The sequence below is a fragment of the Coffea arabica genome, chromosome 4c (assembly GCF_036785885.1).
Source record: "Coffea arabica cultivar ET-39 chromosome 4c, Coffea Arabica ET-39 HiFi, whole genome shotgun sequence".
NCBI lineage: Eukaryota > Viridiplantae > Streptophyta > Magnoliopsida > Gentianales > Rubiaceae > Coffea > Coffea arabica.
In genome coordinates this window covers 12,437,764-12,458,409 of record NC_092316.1, presented here as the reverse complement: position 1 = coordinate 12,458,409, position 20,646 = coordinate 12,437,764, and the positions used below count along the sequence as shown (strand labels likewise).

Genomic DNA, 20,646 nt, shown 5'->3' with positions numbered 1-20,646 from the left:
ATTATGCAATCATTCCCATCCAAAAAAATCACATCCAATCACATGTCAAATTTAACTAAACAATATAAAAATGTATTTTTTTAAAGAAAATAATATGATAATAGGGGTGCAATATATTGTACTGTAATCCTTAAAAACAAGATTCAAAGAATCTTCAAATGTGAGAAAACTTACAACAATTGGAATTTTTAATGAATAAATTGATTAATAGTTGATAAAATATATAAAAGATTCTAGACATGTCTTTTTAGAGGCTATAAATTTGCAAACTAAAAAGGAAACAAAAATATCATAGAAAACTCTAAATGAACTAAAGATTCAAAGAATCTTCAAATGTGAGAAAACTTACAACAATTGGAATTTTTAATGAATAAATTGATTAATAGTTGATAAAATATATAAAAGATTCTAGACATGTCTTTTTAGAGGCTATAAATTTGTAAACTAAAAAGGAAACAAAAATATCATAGAAAACTCTAAATGAACTAAAACATCATATCCACCATAAGGATCTACTCACAAATCTAGTTGGAATGGTACAGAATTATGGAATAAATTCGAAATCTCTACTCCTGAGATCCGTGAACAAATCTGTTTGCATTATCATCTGGATTCGCATGGATCAAGAAGAAAAATATCTACACAACTTTTCTTCTTCCTTTGTCCTTTTCTACATATAATTACAATTGATAACAAAAACAATAATAAACTTAATAAAAATAAATAAAAATAATCTAATTTAGAACCCAAATATCTTCTTAGGAAATTTTATTGATATAGATGATAGGAACTTGAAACTAGGGTTCCTTATTCTATATATAGACATGTTTATCAATATGCTAATTCAGGTCAAAATTGATTTTATTAAAATTTGGGACAGCTTTGATGAAAAGCCTAGATAAATAATAGTGGATGTAATCTACAAGATCAAACATATTTATGTTTCCAATATTAAATTAGATCTCATTTGAAACCTCACAAGCAATAGCTAGTTCAAAACTCTATTTACTAGTCATATGGACAATTTCATTACACTCAACGGCAAGATCATACCTCTTATTATGAGCTTGTATACATTTTTCTAAAATTATTTAATTTGTGTGACAGCCCCACCTCCCCCTAAGGCGAACCAAAGGGTTCAGCGGACCGTCTGCCCCGCTCTCGCCGGGACTCAGTCGTTCACTTCAATCAAATCCAGAATACAACCATAGGAATAACATAACAAAAATCCAAAACTTAAGCGAAACTTATATACATTACTATCTCAAAAGAAAATACAACCATCGAATATACAAAAGTTCTCAATTCACTATACAACCAACCCGTGCCAAGCACTAGGGCGAGAACCATTACAAAAGATTCAAAAGAACTAGACTGGCTAGTCTATACCGAGCTCACGTCCTTGCTCGCCTTCCCCTGTTAAGGAAGACAAAATTAAAGGGATGAGTTAAAAGGTCAGTGAGATTCCGAACACATAATCAAACAATTAATCCAATACATTAAACATAGAGCATCCATAATTCAGGAAACATTTACAATGGAAAGCGATAATAACACGTACATTAAAAGGATACGGCTCACAGGGAACCATTTATTCGTTCGTTCGTTCGTTCGTTCTCCTGCCATTCCCCTTATTCCTCCAATCATTTAAAAATGCATTTTTTGTAAATAAAACCCTCGTTCGTTCTTTCGTTTCATTCACCCCCTTCTTGGACGTTGGTCAGGCTTCACCAGAATACAAGGTAATACTCGAGTATACCAAATTCACCCAAGGTCACCATATCGCCCGACCGAATCCGCTTCTGGCTCGAGTCGATCGGTAACGAAGGGCAGGGTCTAGTTCAGTCAAAAAGCTTACATCATGCACAACTAATGTTTCAATCATTAAATCATTGAAAATTTCACATTCATTTAAGTCGAGTGCGATAAAGTACACATTCGCCTAGAAAACTCGTTTTGGAAATCCTTGAAAGCATTTAACACCTTATCAAATAATAACACAAGCCATGAAATCAAGGAAAATATAGCAAACAAGGAACACTCATCTAGTTATGCAAAATAACGTCCAAAATATCCTACCGGATATTACCCTCGGTCACCGATGAAACCTAAGATTAAATAAGGAAGAATATTACAGTTTATCTAGCACAAACAATTAGATAAAATCGAAAAAACCTGACAAATGATAAATAGAACGTATCAAATGACTTTAAAGTGAAACGAAGGTATTTGGACCTGTGGATGGAAATAACTAGGGTTTCATAGACCAAACAGAAAACCAAACTCAAAAGGGTTATAAATTTTCCAACGGAAAACATTTGAACCAAAGACAAGTCGGAATCCAACTAGATAGGCTAAGAAATATTGTTCGGATAGTGTGTTTGGACAGCCAATTATTTGGCCAAATATATTTGCTGACATCACCATTACAATTTCCAATACACCTTTTTATCTTCCCAATTACCTTTTTATCTCACATACATCACATCACAAAAAGTGCTACAGTAAAAATATTTCAAATAACTTACAATCCAAACATGTGGTTCAAAATCAACTAATATTCAAGTAGATATTATAGACTAAATATCTTGATGAAAATCATGTGAAAAGGAGGACAGAATACCTTACTTTCACACTTTAAACCTTACTTGAAAGTAGTTCACTTGTGGCCGAGAAAACCCTAATTCATACATCGATATTTTGGTAAAGAGTAAGTAACCATTTGAAATTTGAAACTAAAGAGATAGCATGTTTTAAAATGGTAGAACGGTCATGATATTTGCCAAACTCATATATGTATGTTCAAATAGAAACTTAGCCCTCAAACACTTCTCGAGCGAATCGATGAAATTGTTAATGAAATACGTTCAACTTGACACAAAATACATTTCCAAAACCATTTTAACTCATTCTCATGACAAGAAAAGAAACGGACAGCATTTCCCCTAATTTCTTCACTTTCACCCTACAATTAAAACTCATTCTCACACCATTAATTACAATCACACATATGGTCCATAGGTAATACAACATGTCCAGTTAGGGCACAAAACTCTTCAATCAAAGCTAATTAGAAGCTCCAAAGCCAACTATAAGAAAATCCCCCAAATTAAACCCTAAAACCGGAAATTCACACCACAAGCGGAAAATTTCCGCAAACAATCGCAATTTCCGTACACAAGCTTCAATTAACACCATTTTAATCCATCAATCCAAGACCAATTCATGACTTTCATATAAAATCAGAAAATTCCCCAACAAATCAGAAAAGGGTCCAACTTGTCCTAAAACCATGAAATCATCCACGATATAGCATTTCTAACCTTTACAAGCCATTAATTAACCAATATTAGAACCAAAAGAGAGTTTCTTAACAACTCACCTTATGAGCTCAAGAAAGGTAGAGACTTAGGGCTTCTCTTCCAAAAATAACTCCACTATCACCTTTAACCCTCCTTAGCTAGCGCTTGTACGGAGTAGTTTGAAAATTCAACGGTGAAATCCCAAGTTATGAGTGAAAATTGAAACTAGAAATTGAAGAGTTTTTCTTTCTTCTCTCAAAGCCACGGCTGAACAAGGGAGCAAATGAAGATATTTTGGCCCTTAAAACAGTTTAACAATAGAAGGAAACAGGCGGTCAAAGTTGATGGCCGCCTGTGCCACGTCACAATCCGGCCAGAATTTGGCCGGATTCTTGGTCGGATTCAAGGCAGTAGCAAAATCAATTTTTTTCAAAACCCCACAACAATCCGGCCATCAATCCGGCCAAGAACTGGCCGGATTTGCGGCCGGATTCGGCCCTTCAGTCTTTTTGCAAAATTTTTCCTCTTTTCCGAGTTCGATTGTCGCGCTCAACCGCACTTCCAACACACACATATACACATATCTCATACACAACTACACGAAATAACAAAACCTTCCTTTGTTTAGAACAATTGGTTAACAAGTTTTCACTAAAAGGGGAAGTGAGAATAAACCAAAAGTTTAAGAACATGTGAAAGGTTTAGGGTTCTCACAATTTGCTACAAAAACTATTGCATTATACCAAAGATGTCCCAAAGTTCTTCCATTGAATTGCAATATCTCTTTAATTACTTGAGATTTGGGAACATTTAGGAGATTCCTTAAAAAATATCTAGGAAACTATGTAGGGTTTTTCAACCCATTTTAGTTGAAAAACATTATATCTTGGTGACTCTAATTCGAGGATTTTGAATATTTGTTTCCTAAAATATCATAGATAAAAATTAGAATGTTCATAGATTTCCTCAATGGTATGTAACAAAAGGAATATGGTTTTGATGTCTTTTTAACCGTTGAAAATATCATCATACTTTTTTAGGTTAAAAATGGCTCGCAATGGGTTTTTATGACCAAAATCATACATACCTTGTATATATGTCAGACACATTGTATCATCTCCAAATTAAAGGTTAGGAAATTAATAAATGAAAAATATAGGGTATTATTTGCACAATTTCTTCAATCATCATTAGTCTTCTTATCCTTCTCTAAATACAATTATACTTTTCCTTCCATTAGAACTAACTATTCACCTGCGCATTTTCACGGAAGCTTATTTATCTTCAAAAGAAGGTTTATTCTTAAATGGATATCAAGAAAACACTAAAGTAATATATATTTAAAATTTAAAATACTATATATACGACAAAACCAAAACAAAATAGAATCACATATTAGCTTTTAATAAATCCATCTGATAGGTGTAAAGTAATGTAGCAAAAAAAAAATTAGGAAATCTATCAACATGTGATTGCATTTTAAAAAAGAAATGATAAGAGAAGAATTCAGTAACCAAAAATCTATAATTTGAAAGAGAACCAAAAACTATCCAAATTAAAGCCATGTGCACATGATTATAGAGATAGTTAAAGGATTTTGTAGTTCTTAATTACAAGGAAAAAATGTTTTTTTCATAATTTCTTGAATTGGAGAATTACTGATATTGTTGATAATGTGATTGATTTATAATTGACTTATTATAAGGAAAAAGGTATATTTCTTTTAGCTTTCTTTTATTGGAAAATAGACAGCCTTAAATTTTGTTAGGGATCGATTACAGAAAAATAAAAAAAGAGACAAAATTTCAAAATTTGTATGTGAAAGGACAAGTAATAGAATGTAACTGCACTTAAAATTTGATGTGTGTAAAGAACAAATAAAATTTAAAACTAAATAAAGGAATTTTCACTACTCAAATAAAAAAAATAAAAAAGGAAACTAATTGCCAATCCATTTTCAGGCTTATTGAGAGTGAAAATTAGGGCAGCAATTTATAATTGGGTTATTATCACTTTACCCCCTTAAATTATCAGTTGATCCCCTTACGTTATCTTTGAGTCACTTTACGCCTATAAGTAATTAAACTCAACATGTTAAGAAATTTTGAACAAAAATATCCTTTTATTTTATAGCATTACTACATTGTTATTATCACTTTATTCGTTTGGATTATAGTGATACAAACACTTTAGTTCCTAACATTATTTTCTAGACATTTTACTTCATCATTAATCTAATTAGTATAGTAAAAAAAATTTAAATATATTTACCTTTTTTTATATATAATTAAAAATGAAAAAGTCGGAATGCTTATTCTTCCTTTTTTTTTCACTTTAAAAGATCGAAAAATAGAAAAATAAAAGGGTTTTCTCAAATTTCCTTTTTTCACACTTATTTATACTAGAAAAAGAAAAAGAGATAGGAAAAAAGGAGACAAAAAATTAGATTTTACCGGAAAAAAAGTCTAACATTATCGTATTGCTTTAAGGTTGTCGGGATTAGAATTGGAATTTGGTAGTAAACAAAAAAATGAAATAATTTTAAAATAATAAAATTATTTTATTCTTTCTTATTTGTAATTTTTAAAAAAAGAAATGAGCTCTCTCTCTCTCTTTCTCCCTCCCCCTCCCCCTCTCCATCTTTCTATTTTTTTTCAATATTAATAAGATTGCCAAGAAGAAAGAAATTAATACTTTGACTTTTTTTCTTGATACTAAAAAGGAGAAAAGTCATTCCAAATTTTTTATTTTTTTTATTATGCAAAGAGGAGGGTATTTTCTTCTAAAATTTTTTAACTTGTTAAATTGATTTAATAATATGATAAAGTGCCTACAAAATAACTTTAATGGGTAAATTGATAATGAAGCTATATTTTATGGGAGTAAAGTGATAATAATTTTAAGAGTTAAACATGTCTTTTCACTTTAATTAACAAACTCCGTTAAATTTGATCGTTAGTCTTGGGAGTAAAGTGACTAAAAGATAACGTTAAAGGGAAATTGATAATAGCATCAAACGGTAAGGGGGTAGAGTGATAATAACCCTTTATAATTTGTTTAAAAGGTTTAATAATGAAAAGAGAACTTGTTCAAATCAGTACTTATGTGAAAGAAATTAATACTTTGACTTTTTTTTCTTGATACTAAAAAGGAAAAAAGTCATTCCAAATTTTTTATTACGCAAAGAGGAGGGTATTTTCTTCTAAAGTTTTTTAACTTGTTAAATTGATTTAATGGTAGGATAAAGTGCCTACAAATAACTCTAATGGGTAAATTGATAATGAAGCTATATTTTATGGGAGTAAAGTGATAATAATTTTAAGAGTTAAACATGTCTTTTCACTTTAATTAACAAACTCCGTTAAATTTGATCATTAGTCTTGGGAGTAAAGTGACTAAAAGATAACGTTAAAGAGAAATTGATAATAGCATCAAACGGTAAGGGGGTAAAGTGATAATAACCCTTTATAATTTGTTTAAAAGGTTTAATAATGAAAAGAGAACTTGTTCAAATCAGTACTTATGTGAACAAAACTTTTGCCTATAACAAGATGCAAAAACAACAGATTTCAACTCACCATTTGCAAGTAACAAACAAACATAATTTCAGCTAACCATTATCCTAAAAAATCTTAACAAACTTCTACTAGTAAATCTTAACTAAATCTTCTACTAGCAAAATCTTAACTAAATTATTTGTTAATAAATCAACATCATATCTAGTTAACACATATTATAACAACAACAACAAAAGTAACAAGAAGATTTATTTACCTAATAACTAAATTACCCTAATATAAAAAATAATCTACTATATAAAAGATAATTTAAAAACATGTGTAGAAAAGTTAGCATATCTAAAACAAACAAAAAACTTAAAATTAGCATATCTCAAAAAAAAAAAATTAAAGTTGATATATCTCAACAATAAATTTGCCTAGTCTCTCATAGGGTTTGAAAATGTTAACTTCCCCTTCTTGCCCCTAGCTCTTGAGTTTTTTTTTGGCTCTCATCTTGTCAATTCATCAATGAGATTCTTGGTGAAATTTGAAACAAGGTTTATATCTTTTCTTGGGGCAAAAACAAACATTCTCAAATCAAAAATTGCAAGGAGAAAAACCAACTTTTCTGTGAGTTTAGTGTGTTGATAAAAGTTGAGCTTCCATTTGGGAGAGTTTGTGTTTTTGATCCATCCAAGCAAAGGAGATCAGTAAAGCCCTTTGAGTTCTGTGAAGGTTAGTTTTGTTTTATTTATGGGTTCTCAATTAAATTTTGGCATGTTTTTAGATGAATTTTGGTTTCTGGGTTCTGGGTTTTTTTGGTTTTAGGATAAAATGGAAAAATTTTAACAATTTGTCAGCCTAATTCTATGTTTTAACAGATTAGCAAAACCTTGAGTCCTGTGGAGTTTAGTTTTTTTTTCCTTGCTTTATTTATACGTTCTTGAATTAAGTTTTGGCATGTTTTTAGATGAAATTTGGTTTCTGAGTTCTGGGTTTTGTTTGGTTTTTGGGGAAATATTGAAAAATTTTAAAATTTTCATTCTAATTCTGATTTTTGAAGGTTTTGGCCCCCCTTCATAACAATGTGGCTCCGCCATTGAGTCTTCACTCTGAGCCTTTCTAGAGCTTCATTGAATGTGCTTGTAGTTGTTTTCTTTCTGAGGAACTCTTTGGCTAGTAATATTGGTGCAGTTCCACCTAGTCCTGACACAAATCGAGATGAGGTTGTCTTGCCTCAATGAAAAGAAATTTCTTGTGCTTTGGTGGGGTCGCATGTGGTGATTGCAGTATATGTCAAGACTGTTGATATGTGTAGATTGCTTAATTGGTTTTTAGGTTTGGATTTAGTTAAAATTTTCCTTAAGCATTTGGTCTGATAGGCTTCATGAAGTTGCTGGGCAATTGCCTTGCCTAGTTCTTTGCAGAAATGGATTCATTTGTTTGGCTTCACTACTTGACACTTTGCACTTCACTGAATTATTTTTTCAGTGACTTAGGTATTATTTTTATTGTTCTTGATTGTGATTTTGTATGTCTACTCTTGTCAATTGAAGAGTCTTATCATCAAATTTCTGGATGTCGAGCTTAATATTAGTATTTAGGTGAAGTAGGAGATCCATTTTGAAAGATATGGAACCTATGTGTGGTGATGCTTGAATGATCATATTTTTATACCTTGATATTGAATATACATATACTTACAATATCATTGTTGGTCTACATAACAAAAACATTGATATCTGTTTAGTGTAAGTTTTCCCGAGGTTACTTAGGCTGTGGATCATTTTCGATCGCTTTCTGAAATTGGGAGCTTAGAATGCTGCTTAGATGGAAACTGAAACACTAGAAGTAGGCTTCTTTGGGATACTGAGAAAGAGCAGAGTTCAATACATTGGAAAGTTACTTTGGTTAATGTTAAGAAAACAAGTTTTTTCCCCCTTCTTATTCCTACAATTTATGTGAAACAATGTAGTGAAGCAACAAATAAGATATAAATAGTCATTTGCACGAGTTAGTTTCCGACCTCAGAGTGCCAAAAGTAGCAATAAAATTGGCAGTTATTCATGTTTCAGGTTGTCTGATCAATCCCAAATTTGCGGGGTGTCTAGCGATTTATGGTAATACATTGATGCAAACAAATCCATATATATATATGTGTGTGTGTGTGTGCGCCATGCTGCGGGTTCAGATTTGGATAAGTTAAACCAATATATATGTGCCAGTGCTTGTCTTTGCATGAATTTTAAGTTAATGAGTGAGAATTTTATGATCAGTTTCCTTCTTCTTTTGGAAATCTTTACTACTTGCTAGTTTCTCAATAGATACATGACTTTTATGTTTACCTCATGCTTTTATACAACAATCCATTTAATTACCCTCCTAAACATTTACGTACGCCTAATGAAACACAATTACATTCGAATATTGTTTCTTATTTAAGTGAAATAAATTTTTATTAAAATAAAGCAAGGAAGTTTACATAAACAAGGCACGAAACAACAGCAAAATCAAACTCACGCTAAAACGCAAAATTACACTGAAAGAAAACTAGGCAGTAGAAAAGATAATAATATTAAACTTCCAATCCAATTCTAGCTCCCAATTAATTTGAGTGCATGGATGTTTCTCCATCCAGCCTCCGTTCCACAAACCACTTCCACAGTACAATTAATCGAAACTTCAGCTGGCCTAGATTTACACTTGAACTGCCTGAAATTTCTCTCCTGCCACAAAGTATAAACTGCATCAGCAAATGCCATCTTTCTAACAAGGTTCAAAAAGGTATTCTGTTGGAAATGGGCAGCCAACCATTGTACCTCATCTTTCCAACAAATATACCCCTAAAATAACAGATATTTACTCTGGATTTGGGACCAGGCGTTAGGCCAAATAGACACATTCAAAAAATAAATAATCTATAGTTTCCAGTTCAGAGCAACATAAATTACATAAATGATATATTATTGAATGTGATGCTTGCCGTTTTTGAGTCTTGCTGCAACCCTTTTAGCATTCAATTTTGTTAATTGTCTTTCTTTGGAACTTTTCAATTTTCAGAATTATATCAAAACATTCTGATTAATTGTGGTGATCAGAATATTCCAGGCAGCAGGTGTAAAAGTAATTGATTTGGAGCAGAAGATCAATGCGAGAAGAGTGTGTTGATTTAGTCCCTCAAACATTCAGGCTCCATTGTGTAGGGAAAGAATCTGAAGAAAACAAAAATTCAAGTGCTTTAAGTGCTGGAAATTCTGGCACAAGTGCTGTGGATGAAGAACAATCATTAGTTGATGACTCAAGCCTTTGTTCAACATCACCAATAGGTTCGGCGCCACTTTGTCGCCAGTTCTGGAAAGCTGGAAGCTATGATGACACACTTTCTACTAAGCCCAGCCTTCAAAGTATTTCTGCTTCAAAACTCTCTCTCCTACTTTCTTCTCTTTATCACTCCGTCTTGGTGAAATGGTGGAGATGGATATATTTAGGGTTGATTTGACATATTTTCAGCTCTAAGCAGACTGATTCTGAAGCTTAGACTTGTTTGTAGCTCTTTCTTTGTAATACCCTTGCTCTAATGCTCAAAGACATGCCTTCTAACATACAAATTACAAAACTAACACTTTTTTTGGGTGGTGAACAGAAGGTGCAAATTACCTGCATATACACCCCAAGTTCCTCCACTCCAATGCTACTTCACATAAATGGGCCTTTGGTGGTATGTGCATCTTTTGTTATTTAGTAGTCAATATGGTACTAAGAAGTTTAGATTTTTCTCTGTACATCACCTTTTTCCCCTAATTTCTGATATTACTTTTATCGTTGGCTCATGTCAACAGCAATAGCAGAGCTGCTTGACAATGCTATTGATGAGGTAAGTTTCCATGAATGGTTCCAAATTTTCATGCCCCTTCTTGTTTCCTCTTTCATAGATATGTGCAAAAGTATCATGATAAGTGTTATTTCAGGTTTTTGTGATGTTTTATGCTTCATACTGTTGTATGTCAATCATGAAGTGATGATAAGGATTTCTTGCTCTGCATAGCTTTCTATGACAGCAGTTATAGATGCTCTGTGTTGTTGACTTCATATTCCTTTTTAGATTGGAGTCTCTTCCATCCAGCTGTTGTGTAGTTTTTGAAAGGGTCTTCACTGCTTTTTGGGTAAAAAAAAAACAACAAAAGTCTATGATGTTCTATTTTGCCAAAACTGCGGACCATAAATTTGGAAAGGTCTATATCCAGAATAACTGAATAAAAAGAAAAGAAAGCATAGTGTTGATGGAGGATGGAGAATGCTGTGCTCTAGGATTTCTGGATGTTTAGTTGTTTTACTGCCCTATGAAAATAGAATGCCAAAAAGGTGTGAGGATGAAGTTTTGTATTACAACTTGAGTTCATTAGAAACCAAGCCGTCGTAGTTATCTCATGCAACATGCTGATGCATTTACTTGTGTTTGTCCTTCCTGTCACATCTATTGGTTAGATCCAAAATGGGGCAACTGTGGTCATTGTAGATAAAATACTGAATCCAAGAGATGGAAGTTCAGCTCTGTGCATACAAGGTATTCCATATTTTCCATTAAGTACTTCACTGTTGTTCCTATATAAGTTGCGCCATTGATATAAAATTGGTTTCTATTTCAGATGATGGTGGAGGAATGGATCCCGAAGCTATGCGGCGTTGCCTGAGTTTTGGCTTTTCAGATAAGAAGTCAAACTCAGCTATTGGCCAGTGTATGGATGTCCAGCTATCATCTAGCAATTTCTACGTTACACTTGTGATTTATAATTTTGCAAATGGAGATGGCTTGATAATCATCTGGCAGTCTGTTCCTTTCAACTTATGTTTAATAACAAGTTGTTGACTTTCAGATGGAAATGGGTTTAAAACCAGCTCTATGAGACTTGGGGCAGATGTTATCGTGTTCAGCCGTTGTAAGAAAAACAGGTTCGTTGAGATGTGCATTCTTTACATTTTCAAACTACCCAAGTGGTGCTTGATAAATTTATATTGTCGACTTCTTGGTGTCCAAGATATGCAATACCTAATCTAGGTTATGATGTTGCTTAAATACATGCACAGCAACAAAATATGTTGAATTCTTCACATTGGACAACAGAAAGACAATATACAGGATTGATTACCTAGTTGTATCCATCAGCTGAGTTCCACCCCCCACAAAAAAAAAGAGATATGCATCAGAGTAACGGTGGAAGGGAAGATACATTTGAGGGGGTATAAGTTTGAGTAAATCAGTGGAATTTCTCCTCTTGTAATCTCTCCTTGTGTTTCTTTTCAAGGCTTATAGGCCAGAAAAAAGTAACTTTTGTGTCTCTGCTGGGTGAATAATAATTTGACTTTCAATTTTCGGTCCTTTTTCTCACTTATCTTTCATTTGACTTGATACAAGGGACTTGTAATGTCATTTGTCAATTATCCATTATCCAAAACTTTCTGTGGTACATGCTATTTGTTACCGGAAATTGCAAAAGTGACACCACTGGGTCTTCTTGAATATGACCTTCTCTTAAGTTGTGCAACTTTAATAATGCTATGAATGCTTATATAGGATTGTTTGCATTATTGATATACTTCATGTGTATTATCTGGAATTTGGTCATTATTTCAATCAAAATATCTGGAGTTTTGGTTATTATCTCAATCATATTGTGTAGATTAAACTATTTCTTGTATTTTTGTATAGTTCAGTCCTTCCATCTCATAATCTTGTTTTATCATGTCCAGGAAATTGACACAAAGCGTTGGGCTTCTATCTTATACATTCTTGACACAAACTGGCCATGACCGAATAGTGGTGCCAATGGTTCGCTTTACGATTCTGTCATCTGCTGCCAAATTTTGATCTACACACTTGAATTGTTTTTCTTTCCTTCGTCTTACCTATGGTAGATGTGAATGGCACCCGAAGTTTATTATTTGATATTGAAGTTCATAGTCTTGAATTTTCACATACCAGAAGTATATTTCCTTGCAATTTTTTTATAAATTTCCTTGCATTTCTTAAAACCCTAAAGCAATTGTTTTGCATTAACTCATGAATTACATTGACATCTTTTAAGCCTTGGCTCACCAAAATCTAGATATGAGATAAGCTCATACTGATTCCATAGTCCGTGAAATATTTTGTTTCAATGGTTCTGCCCTCCCATGTCCTATTTTGAACAAATGTAATAGATGCTTGCTTTTCTGTTATATGGAATTTATGGTGATTCTCCAGTCATCAATTACATAATTGTATATGTGCATATAATGTTTCTGGAGGCTCCTATCATAGGGACACATGTCTGCCGGGTGTTTTACTTGTTTGAGGAAACTAAGTATTAGAAATGTACGACTTCCTCCAGAGAATCTGTCAAGTTTGTGCATTTGATACTGCGAAAGTTATTAGTTACTCCAATTGTTAATTTTTACATGAAGGAGGGAATAGAATATGGGGAGGAGAGACAAAGATATCAGGTTCGTGAATGTTTAAGTGATAAGAGTAAAACGTCTGGTAGCAATGTAGCTTTATTAATTTAGTGATAACTTGCAAATTGCCCTTGAGTACTATAACATGTGTATTTGCACTAATAGCACATTTGACGATGAGGCTATCACTTGGTGCTGATAACTTGTTAAATGCAGTTAGATTATGAGTTTAACACCCAAAGCAACATGTGGGACAAATTAAGCAATACACAATGTATCAATAATCTTCCATTGTTGCTGCGCTGGTCTCCATATTCGACAGAAGCAGAGCTTCTGAAGCAAGTGAGTGGAAAATTTAGGCAGTATGTTTTTTTGTCATTGTTCTTTCTCAGTAATTCCTGTTCAAGCTTCCCCTTTTGTCTTTCTAGTTGATGCCTTATTACTCTTCCTGGGATTGTGCTGTTCCATGCCAGGAAATTTTCTTTTAAACTTATAGTTGATATTCTAATTTTGAAAGAAAGGTGTTGATCATTTTTAAGTTTTTACCCTTTCATCTCCTCCATTTCCTTGGCCAGTTTGATGACGTTGGCCAACATGGCACAAAGGTCATAATCTTTAGCTTATGGTATACAGATGATGGCCAAATGGAGCTCGATTTTGAATCAGATCCTGAGGTACTGTGCACAATTCTAAACTGTCATTACTATATCAATTGCAGTCTTTCCAGTATCATGACTTCTTTTTAACTAACTCTGATCACAGGATATTCGTATTTCTGAAGTAGCAAATACAAACAAAAAAAGTGCAAGAATGATGGTAGCAAGTGAGCAGCATCTTGCTAACCGTCTTCGCTTTTCACTCCGTGTAAGTTTTAATGTTTACTGATGAGTAATTAATTTTTCTTACTCTCCCCCTGAACTAATAATTAGTAAGTTTTTTCTGACCTTTCCTAGCCCTCACTGTTCTAGCATCCTTATAATGCTAATGTGTCTTAGACATCAATGCTTGCTTTATTTTAATGCAACAGGCATACCTGTCCATCTTGTATTTGCGAGTCCCAGAAAACTTCTGCATGATGTTGCGTGGAAAATGTGTTCAATATCATAGTATTGCTAATGATTTGAAGTTTCCGGAATTCATCTTATACAAACCTCAAAGTGGTGGATGTAAAGAGGTACAAAATTATTTTTCAATCTCCTTTCTATTCCTGTGAAAATATGATGACCATATTCAACTAATTCCATTTGTACGAAGACTTTGACATGCTTCCTGGAGCTACCACAATTTCTTCGATTCTTTAAACACTTCCTGTTTGGTGCATTGGATCATGTGGGGATATTTCAAAAATGTGATATTCAGATGTCTTGCTACTACTACTATCTGAGATTTTATTCTGAATGCTTCTGCAGAATCTTTAAGTCACCCCATTTTGACTCCTGTGGTTTCTACCTATATTTTTGTTGCATACTCATCTCAAATTATAAAACACTTTTAATCTCTAATATGTGGTCCTTCAGACAAAGTCATTATTTAACCTGTTTGAAATGTCACTATCAGTCAAAGAATTGTAAACCTTATATGTATTACACGTGGCCAATTACCATTTTACTTTGCTGAATACAGGGAACGGTTGTTACTGCAATTGGCTTTCTTAAGGAAGCTCCACTGGTCAACATTCATGGTTTCAATGTCTACCATAAGAATCGGTTAATATTGGTGAGTCTCTCTGAATTGAGTCATTTGATAATTTGTAGGCGTAACATATATCTGCTTTTAACGTTGTCTAAAAGTTTTGTTAAACAGTACACTCATTTATGGGTTCTGGAGTGGGCCTTGATCTGTTTGATAAATAAAATACTGAAAATATTAGAGGGATCCAATTGATTTGTTCCTTGAAAATATTTGAAGATATAGAGGGTATGTGAAACTTTTTTTTTTCTTTTAAAGGAATCCAAATTGCAAGAGGGACGGGATCCACTACCTTTTCATACATGCTATTGAATATAAGAAATTAGAAGAGCACAAACTAGCTGATTAATTTTTTTTCTAAATGTTTTAATGAATAAGTTTGTCTGAATTGACCTGAATTTGAAGATGAAATCACTGAAGCTTTCTGGTCATGGGCACGTACATGTAAACAAACAAACACGAAGTGTGAGCTGTATTTGCCACACTCTTCTTTCTTGTCATCATTCCACGTGGTCAAAAGGTTAAAGGAACATCGTCAATTGCTTATCTGAAGTTATATCCTTTTATTCATCTTAAAGTGCAACTTTAGCCCGGGTTTGCATTATTCAGATTTGTTTCACTGGCATTCTATAAAAGCATGTTTCTTTTCATTAGAAGATGATTCTGGTTCATGTGTCACAAGTTTGCTTTTATATATAATGTGATGCTTTTTTGGCATAAATTTCTCAGAGTGATCTTTGGTACATCCATTTCCCTTTCTGTCACAATGTCTGGGCAAGGAGGGGTACTCACTTTATATTTTACTGCTTAGAGCTTAATAATTGTTCATTGAAATTCCTTGAAATGTTTGATTATGAGGTAAACTACAGTTTGAATAACTAAATTGATCCCTTGCACATTGCATGGGTAAAATCAGTATTTTGAATTACAGTCAAGCATAAATGATATTGTCTTTTCTTGTTCTGGTGTCTATAAATGATATTGTCTTATGATCTTTGCAGCCATTTTGGCATGTGGTTAGCTACTCTGACAGCAGAGGCAGGGGTGTCGTTGGTAAGAATCCTCTATATATCTTGGCATGTTGGAGGGCTTATATTCTCAGGATTGTATGAATTAGGTGCTAAATTACAATGTTCCTTCTCAGGCGTTCTAGAAGCAAATTTTATTCAGCCAACACACAATAAACAGGACTTTGAGAAGACTCCTGTCTTTCAGAAGCTTGAAAGCCGTTTAAAAGAAATGACACGGGAATACTGGTAAGCTATTTTATTGACTTATGTGCTTGTAAGTTGTTAGTTCAATAGTGGCAAGTAGGCAATTTATCTAGCTCTCTGCTATGTTATCTTACTTTCTTCTGAGAGCATTTTCTGTTAGAATTGGTAGAGATGGCACTTATGCTTTCTCTGCATTTGTTTCCTAAAATGTGATAGGCTTGGCCTGTAGAAACTTTTCTTACAATTTGTGTATCTGCAGCTGTAACCTAGACCACTGGAGCATCCCTTTGGTTTTTTGTTTTTATTTGGTTCAGTATCTATTCCTCATATTATGTAAAGGTTATTAAAGATTACTTCAATGGAATTTTGCATCCATCTTCTTGCATGAAGCCATTACATAATACTTTCTGTGTGCATGAGGGATGGTTAGCATTGACCAACCAAGTTCTTTTGTCTTGCAGGGACTATCATTGTCAACTCATTGGCTATCAGCCAAGAAAAGCTAGGGCAATGACCTTTCAGGCTTCATCTGATTCAGGAAAGAATGATGGAATTTATCAACCTGTACAGTTAACCAGAGATGACTTAGCTAGTGATTGTAACTTACAAAAAGGTGAGGGTTCTTAAGACATGCAATTTGGGTTTCCAGTTTTGACGTGTTAATGGGTAAATATCATGCCTTGTAATTCTGTAGGAGCACCCTCTAAAAGGAAAGAGAGCAATCATCTTGTGGAACCTGACAGGGTGAGAAGAAAGGTTGGTATAGGAGCCAATGCAACAGTATGCAATCAGGAAAATCTGGTAAATACTATATCTTTAATTTTTCTTTTTGGTGGAAATTATGTGCGTCTTGGCTTAATCAGAAGGAGATGATTGGCTTCGTATGTATATTGAAAAAAATTGCAATATCATACTTGGTTTTATAGTGCTAAGATATCAGAAGAAACTAACTGAGAAATTAAAATTATAGACTTGTTTCATGTAGCCTCTGCCAAGAAATTGGATGGATGATACCTTTAAATATACTGTATAAAGATGACATTATGATAGTGTTGACAGGTTTGACAAATTTGGGTTGTCTGTGTTTTCAAGTTGTTTTGGGAGTCTCTAAATCTCTCTCTCCCTTTGGCATATCGGTGAAGGTTAGAAGTGGTACCAGACTCTAAGAATCATACACTGAACTTTGTAGCGTATTAGAACTCGGTAAGGTGTAAAGATATGGTCTTCTAGAGTATTATAAAGATAGGGCTCTCTTTTGGATATGTTTAAGAGTACACTTGAAAAAATGCCTCGTGAAACAAATCTTAATTACTAAAAGCTTACGAGGACAAACAATATTTTGGGCTTTAAATTTTTAAGTTGTGCTGCAGAGATAAATCGAGTAAAAAGGCCGTTTCATTTTTAGATTAATGAGTTATGAGTCTTTAAAGAATGGTGAATAAATGCGTGAAATGGTTCCTAGATTGGCATCCTGAACTTGATTCTAAACTGGAGTTAATTATGCAATCAAGAAGGTGAAATTTTTTGCAAGGTCATAGTGATCATTCGCTGCAGCATAGTATTATGAAGTGAATACTGTTCTTGGTTTCTTTGTTACATTGAGTGTGCAAGTTTATGCAGCGTCCTCAAAGTACTATGTACTCGCAACCTTCACTTGAAATAAGTATCTTATGCTGTCCATATCTCCACCTTCTGGAGGACAGCTTTTGTAGAGGCTTTAGTGCTGTCTTTAATAAATTTAGTGCATACATCAGGAATACAATGGTCTGTGGTGCACTGGAACTTTTTCTTTCCTTGGCTTTCTTTATCTGTAGCATAGACATCATGTTCTCCTGTACTTTTATGAGCACTTATTCATGCTTCTATTCCACATTCCCTTTGAATGCTGTCACACCGACGCTCTCTCTCTCTCTCTCTCTCTGCTGCTTTTCTCTTCCCCCTTTATATTTATTTTTTTGCCTCTGGAAGACCACTTGGACTTGGATGACAGGGTGATCTGACCTTTATCTGCCATTGTTACCATTTTTTGTTGTTCAAGTCCATATGTAATATGTGTGATTAGCTGCTAATATTTATCTTTGTTTTGTGTAGCGTGCTGGTGTTGCAACAGATGAGTTAAAAAGCGGGGAGGCTGCTAACTTGATTCAAGAAAACAGAAAGCTCCAGGCTCAGTAAGTCTGTTATTGATGATTTTCCATGGTGTCTTGCTCTTGTTTGATCTCTTCCTCTATTCTACTACCCCCCCCCCCCCTGCCCGGGGGTGGGTCCCTTGGTAGCCCTTCCTTTTTCCACACTCCCCTTTGAGCGGACGTTTTCTGATTTCATCTTGTGCTGTTTGCAACTCTTCCTTGTACCTTTGTAAATGGGCAATACGAATTACGGCTCTCATTTCCATTGTTGAGGGGCAAAAGAGCATGTGTGACAATCTATAGTTGTTTCTTCCTTGGAGCCCTGTATTTCTTGAAATTATGGAACTTATTAAGCATGCACAGTGGAGGGCATATCTTATTTGGGATATTTAGCTTTCGCATCTTTTTCTATGCAGATGCTTGGAGTTTGAGAAAACGGTGGAAGAACTTAATCTCAAGGTAATTCAAATGACTAAATTTTCCTCTCAAACTTATATTCTCCATTTATAGTTCATTATGAGAAAGAAAATTGAGCCTTTATTACATGTAATACTCAGGTTGCCTCAATCCAGCATGATCCATTTAGGAATAACTAACCTAAATAACGTCGTTTTTGTTCTCAAAGTGTCTTGACGCTTTTAGAATCTTGTTTTGAAGAAGGGGAAGATTGGAAGCCCATATGCAACTGTACACACTGTTCTGCATTTTGGATCACATTAACCAACAATACTTGAGTGGATGAATCACAAGTTTTCTTTCTTGTTATGTAGTTATTTGCCACAAGCTATCATGGATCCACCTGCTCATTTGTTTTTCTGTGTGACAGGCGGCTCGCCTTAGGGTAGAATTGGGAGAGGCGCGGCGCGAGCATTCTCGCTTGCTGGCTGAATTTAAGTTGGTAGAGAAAGTCAAGGAAGAAAAATCTAATGCACATTAGTTAGCTCGTGATTTCTTTGTAAGTATAACTGGTATTTTGAGCTTCCGGCCTTAAGTTTGTTGGGATCTTGTTGTAACATGTATAGAGGCTGGTGATTAAGGATGCAAATGTTGTTAAATTTTTACCGCTTTGAGCAAACTGGAGATTGTTATGAGAATATTTTGTATCTGATTGTTTTTCGACTGATGTAGATAGGGACGTCAACTTAAAAGGGGCTACGTTAATACTTGATAAATTAATAATTTTAATTAAATAATAAATTTTTTCGGTCTCGATTTGGATTAATGAGTTAAATTAATAATTTTGATAAAATAATAAGATAATAATTTTTTTTGAAATCTTTACATAACATGTTGGTTTAATTCATATCATAAATTAATAATTCATTAAAATTACATACTATATTTTTTTAAATGTATGAGTCTATTGTTGTTTGTTTTTTTTTAGAATTCCATTACTGTAATTATTTTTGAGTGCGCGTGGGATGGTTTCTACTATGTTCACATAATGTGTTACTCATTTGATTCTAATCATGGTTAGTTTGTGAACACTTTGTAGATGGGAAGCCATAATTTAACAATGAGATATGTAAGAAAACTTTGTGTCTGTTTATTATAAATTTCCTAATGCCCCTAAATTTTGGATAAAAAATTTCCTAATACTCACTAAATTTTGGATCAAATCTCATGTTGGCCTTTGAAGTGTGAATTCAAGTAATTTTAAAGTCTACAGTTAGTACCCTTCTATTTTCTTTTGATAAAATTGTTCAAAATTTATTCACAAGAATCACTGTAAAATGGATAAGAAATGACGTTTCATTATCAATATGAGAGAGAATTTCAAACATCTGCCATGCACATATATCTTATCAGTCTATCAATTTTTTTTTTTCTTTTGATAATTAATGAGCTTTTATATCAACTAAAACGTAAAGAACATTCGCAATCTATCAACTCACCCTTTTATCTTCCTCCAAAATTCTTAGAAACCATAGGATGAAGTTTAGACCATCCAAACTGTGGAGATCACCAGCCATGCAATGATTATTTTCCTAAAAAAAAAAAAAAGACAGCAAAATGTATGTATATTCATAAATATCCAAACATGGGAAATGAAAAGAAAAGTTGATCCTGGATTCCTGGATAACTACCAACACAAATTGAGGTGCATCTTTGCAAGAAAAAATTTGTAGATGGATGGACTTGAAATGTTTACCATAAATTAGTGGAAACTAATGCACCAAAGACAAGGCCATCACCAAGAAAGACAAGCAATACTATGAGAAGCCTTTCCTATATATATTCTGCTTTTATCATTTTAAAATATCATACATGTTGTTTCGAGTTATGATCTTCATGTAATCAACAATCTTCCCAAATGATGCCCCCTCTTCTGAGAGTTAGTTGCCAACTCTAAAGGTAATGATATTGAATATCATGACCT

At 33.6% G+C, this 20,646-nt stretch overlaps 1 protein-coding gene and 1 long non-coding RNA gene across 5 annotated transcripts; one reads left to right on the top strand and one right to left on the bottom strand.

Annotated features, from left to right (window-relative positions):
• Positions 1-1,197: 1,197 nt before the first annotated feature.
• LOC140004921 (uncharacterized) lies at positions 1,198-4,319 on the bottom strand. Its single transcript, XR_011812738.1, has 2 exons — positions 3,383-4,319; positions 1,198-1,416 (listed from the first exon to the last, which is right to left on the bottom strand). It is a non-coding gene; the product is annotated as an uncharacterized lncRNA (long non-coding RNA).
• A 2,905-nt stretch (positions 4,320-7,224) lies between these two features.
• LOC113738998 (protein MICRORCHIDIA 6-like) lies at positions 7,225-19,371 on the top strand. 4 transcript variants are annotated; one of them, XM_072046055.1, is made up of 20 exons: positions 7,226-7,537; positions 9,911-10,206; positions 10,446-10,520; positions 10,642-10,676; positions 11,288-11,366; positions 11,449-11,538; positions 11,677-11,752; positions 12,551-12,629; positions 13,451-13,576; positions 13,810-13,908; positions 13,997-14,098; positions 14,262-14,408; positions 14,858-14,950; positions 15,925-15,976; positions 16,068-16,179; positions 16,599-16,750; positions 16,832-16,938; positions 18,229-18,308; positions 18,683-18,725; positions 19,093-19,371. In XM_072046055.1, the coding sequence occupies exons 2-20, from the start codon at positions 9,951-9,953 to the stop codon at positions 19,201-19,203; spliced, it is 1,914 nt and encodes a 637-aa protein (XP_071902156.1). In that variant the 5' UTR covers positions 7,226-7,537; positions 9,911-9,950; the 3' UTR covers positions 19,204-19,371. The 4 variants fall into 4 exon arrangements, with proteins under 4 accessions (XP_071902158.1, XP_071902156.1, XP_071902155.1 ...); XM_072046054.1 differs by having other exon boundaries at positions 9,901-10,206; XM_072046056.1 differs by having other exon boundaries at positions 9,863-10,206.
• Positions 19,372-20,646: the final 1,275 nt, after the last annotated feature.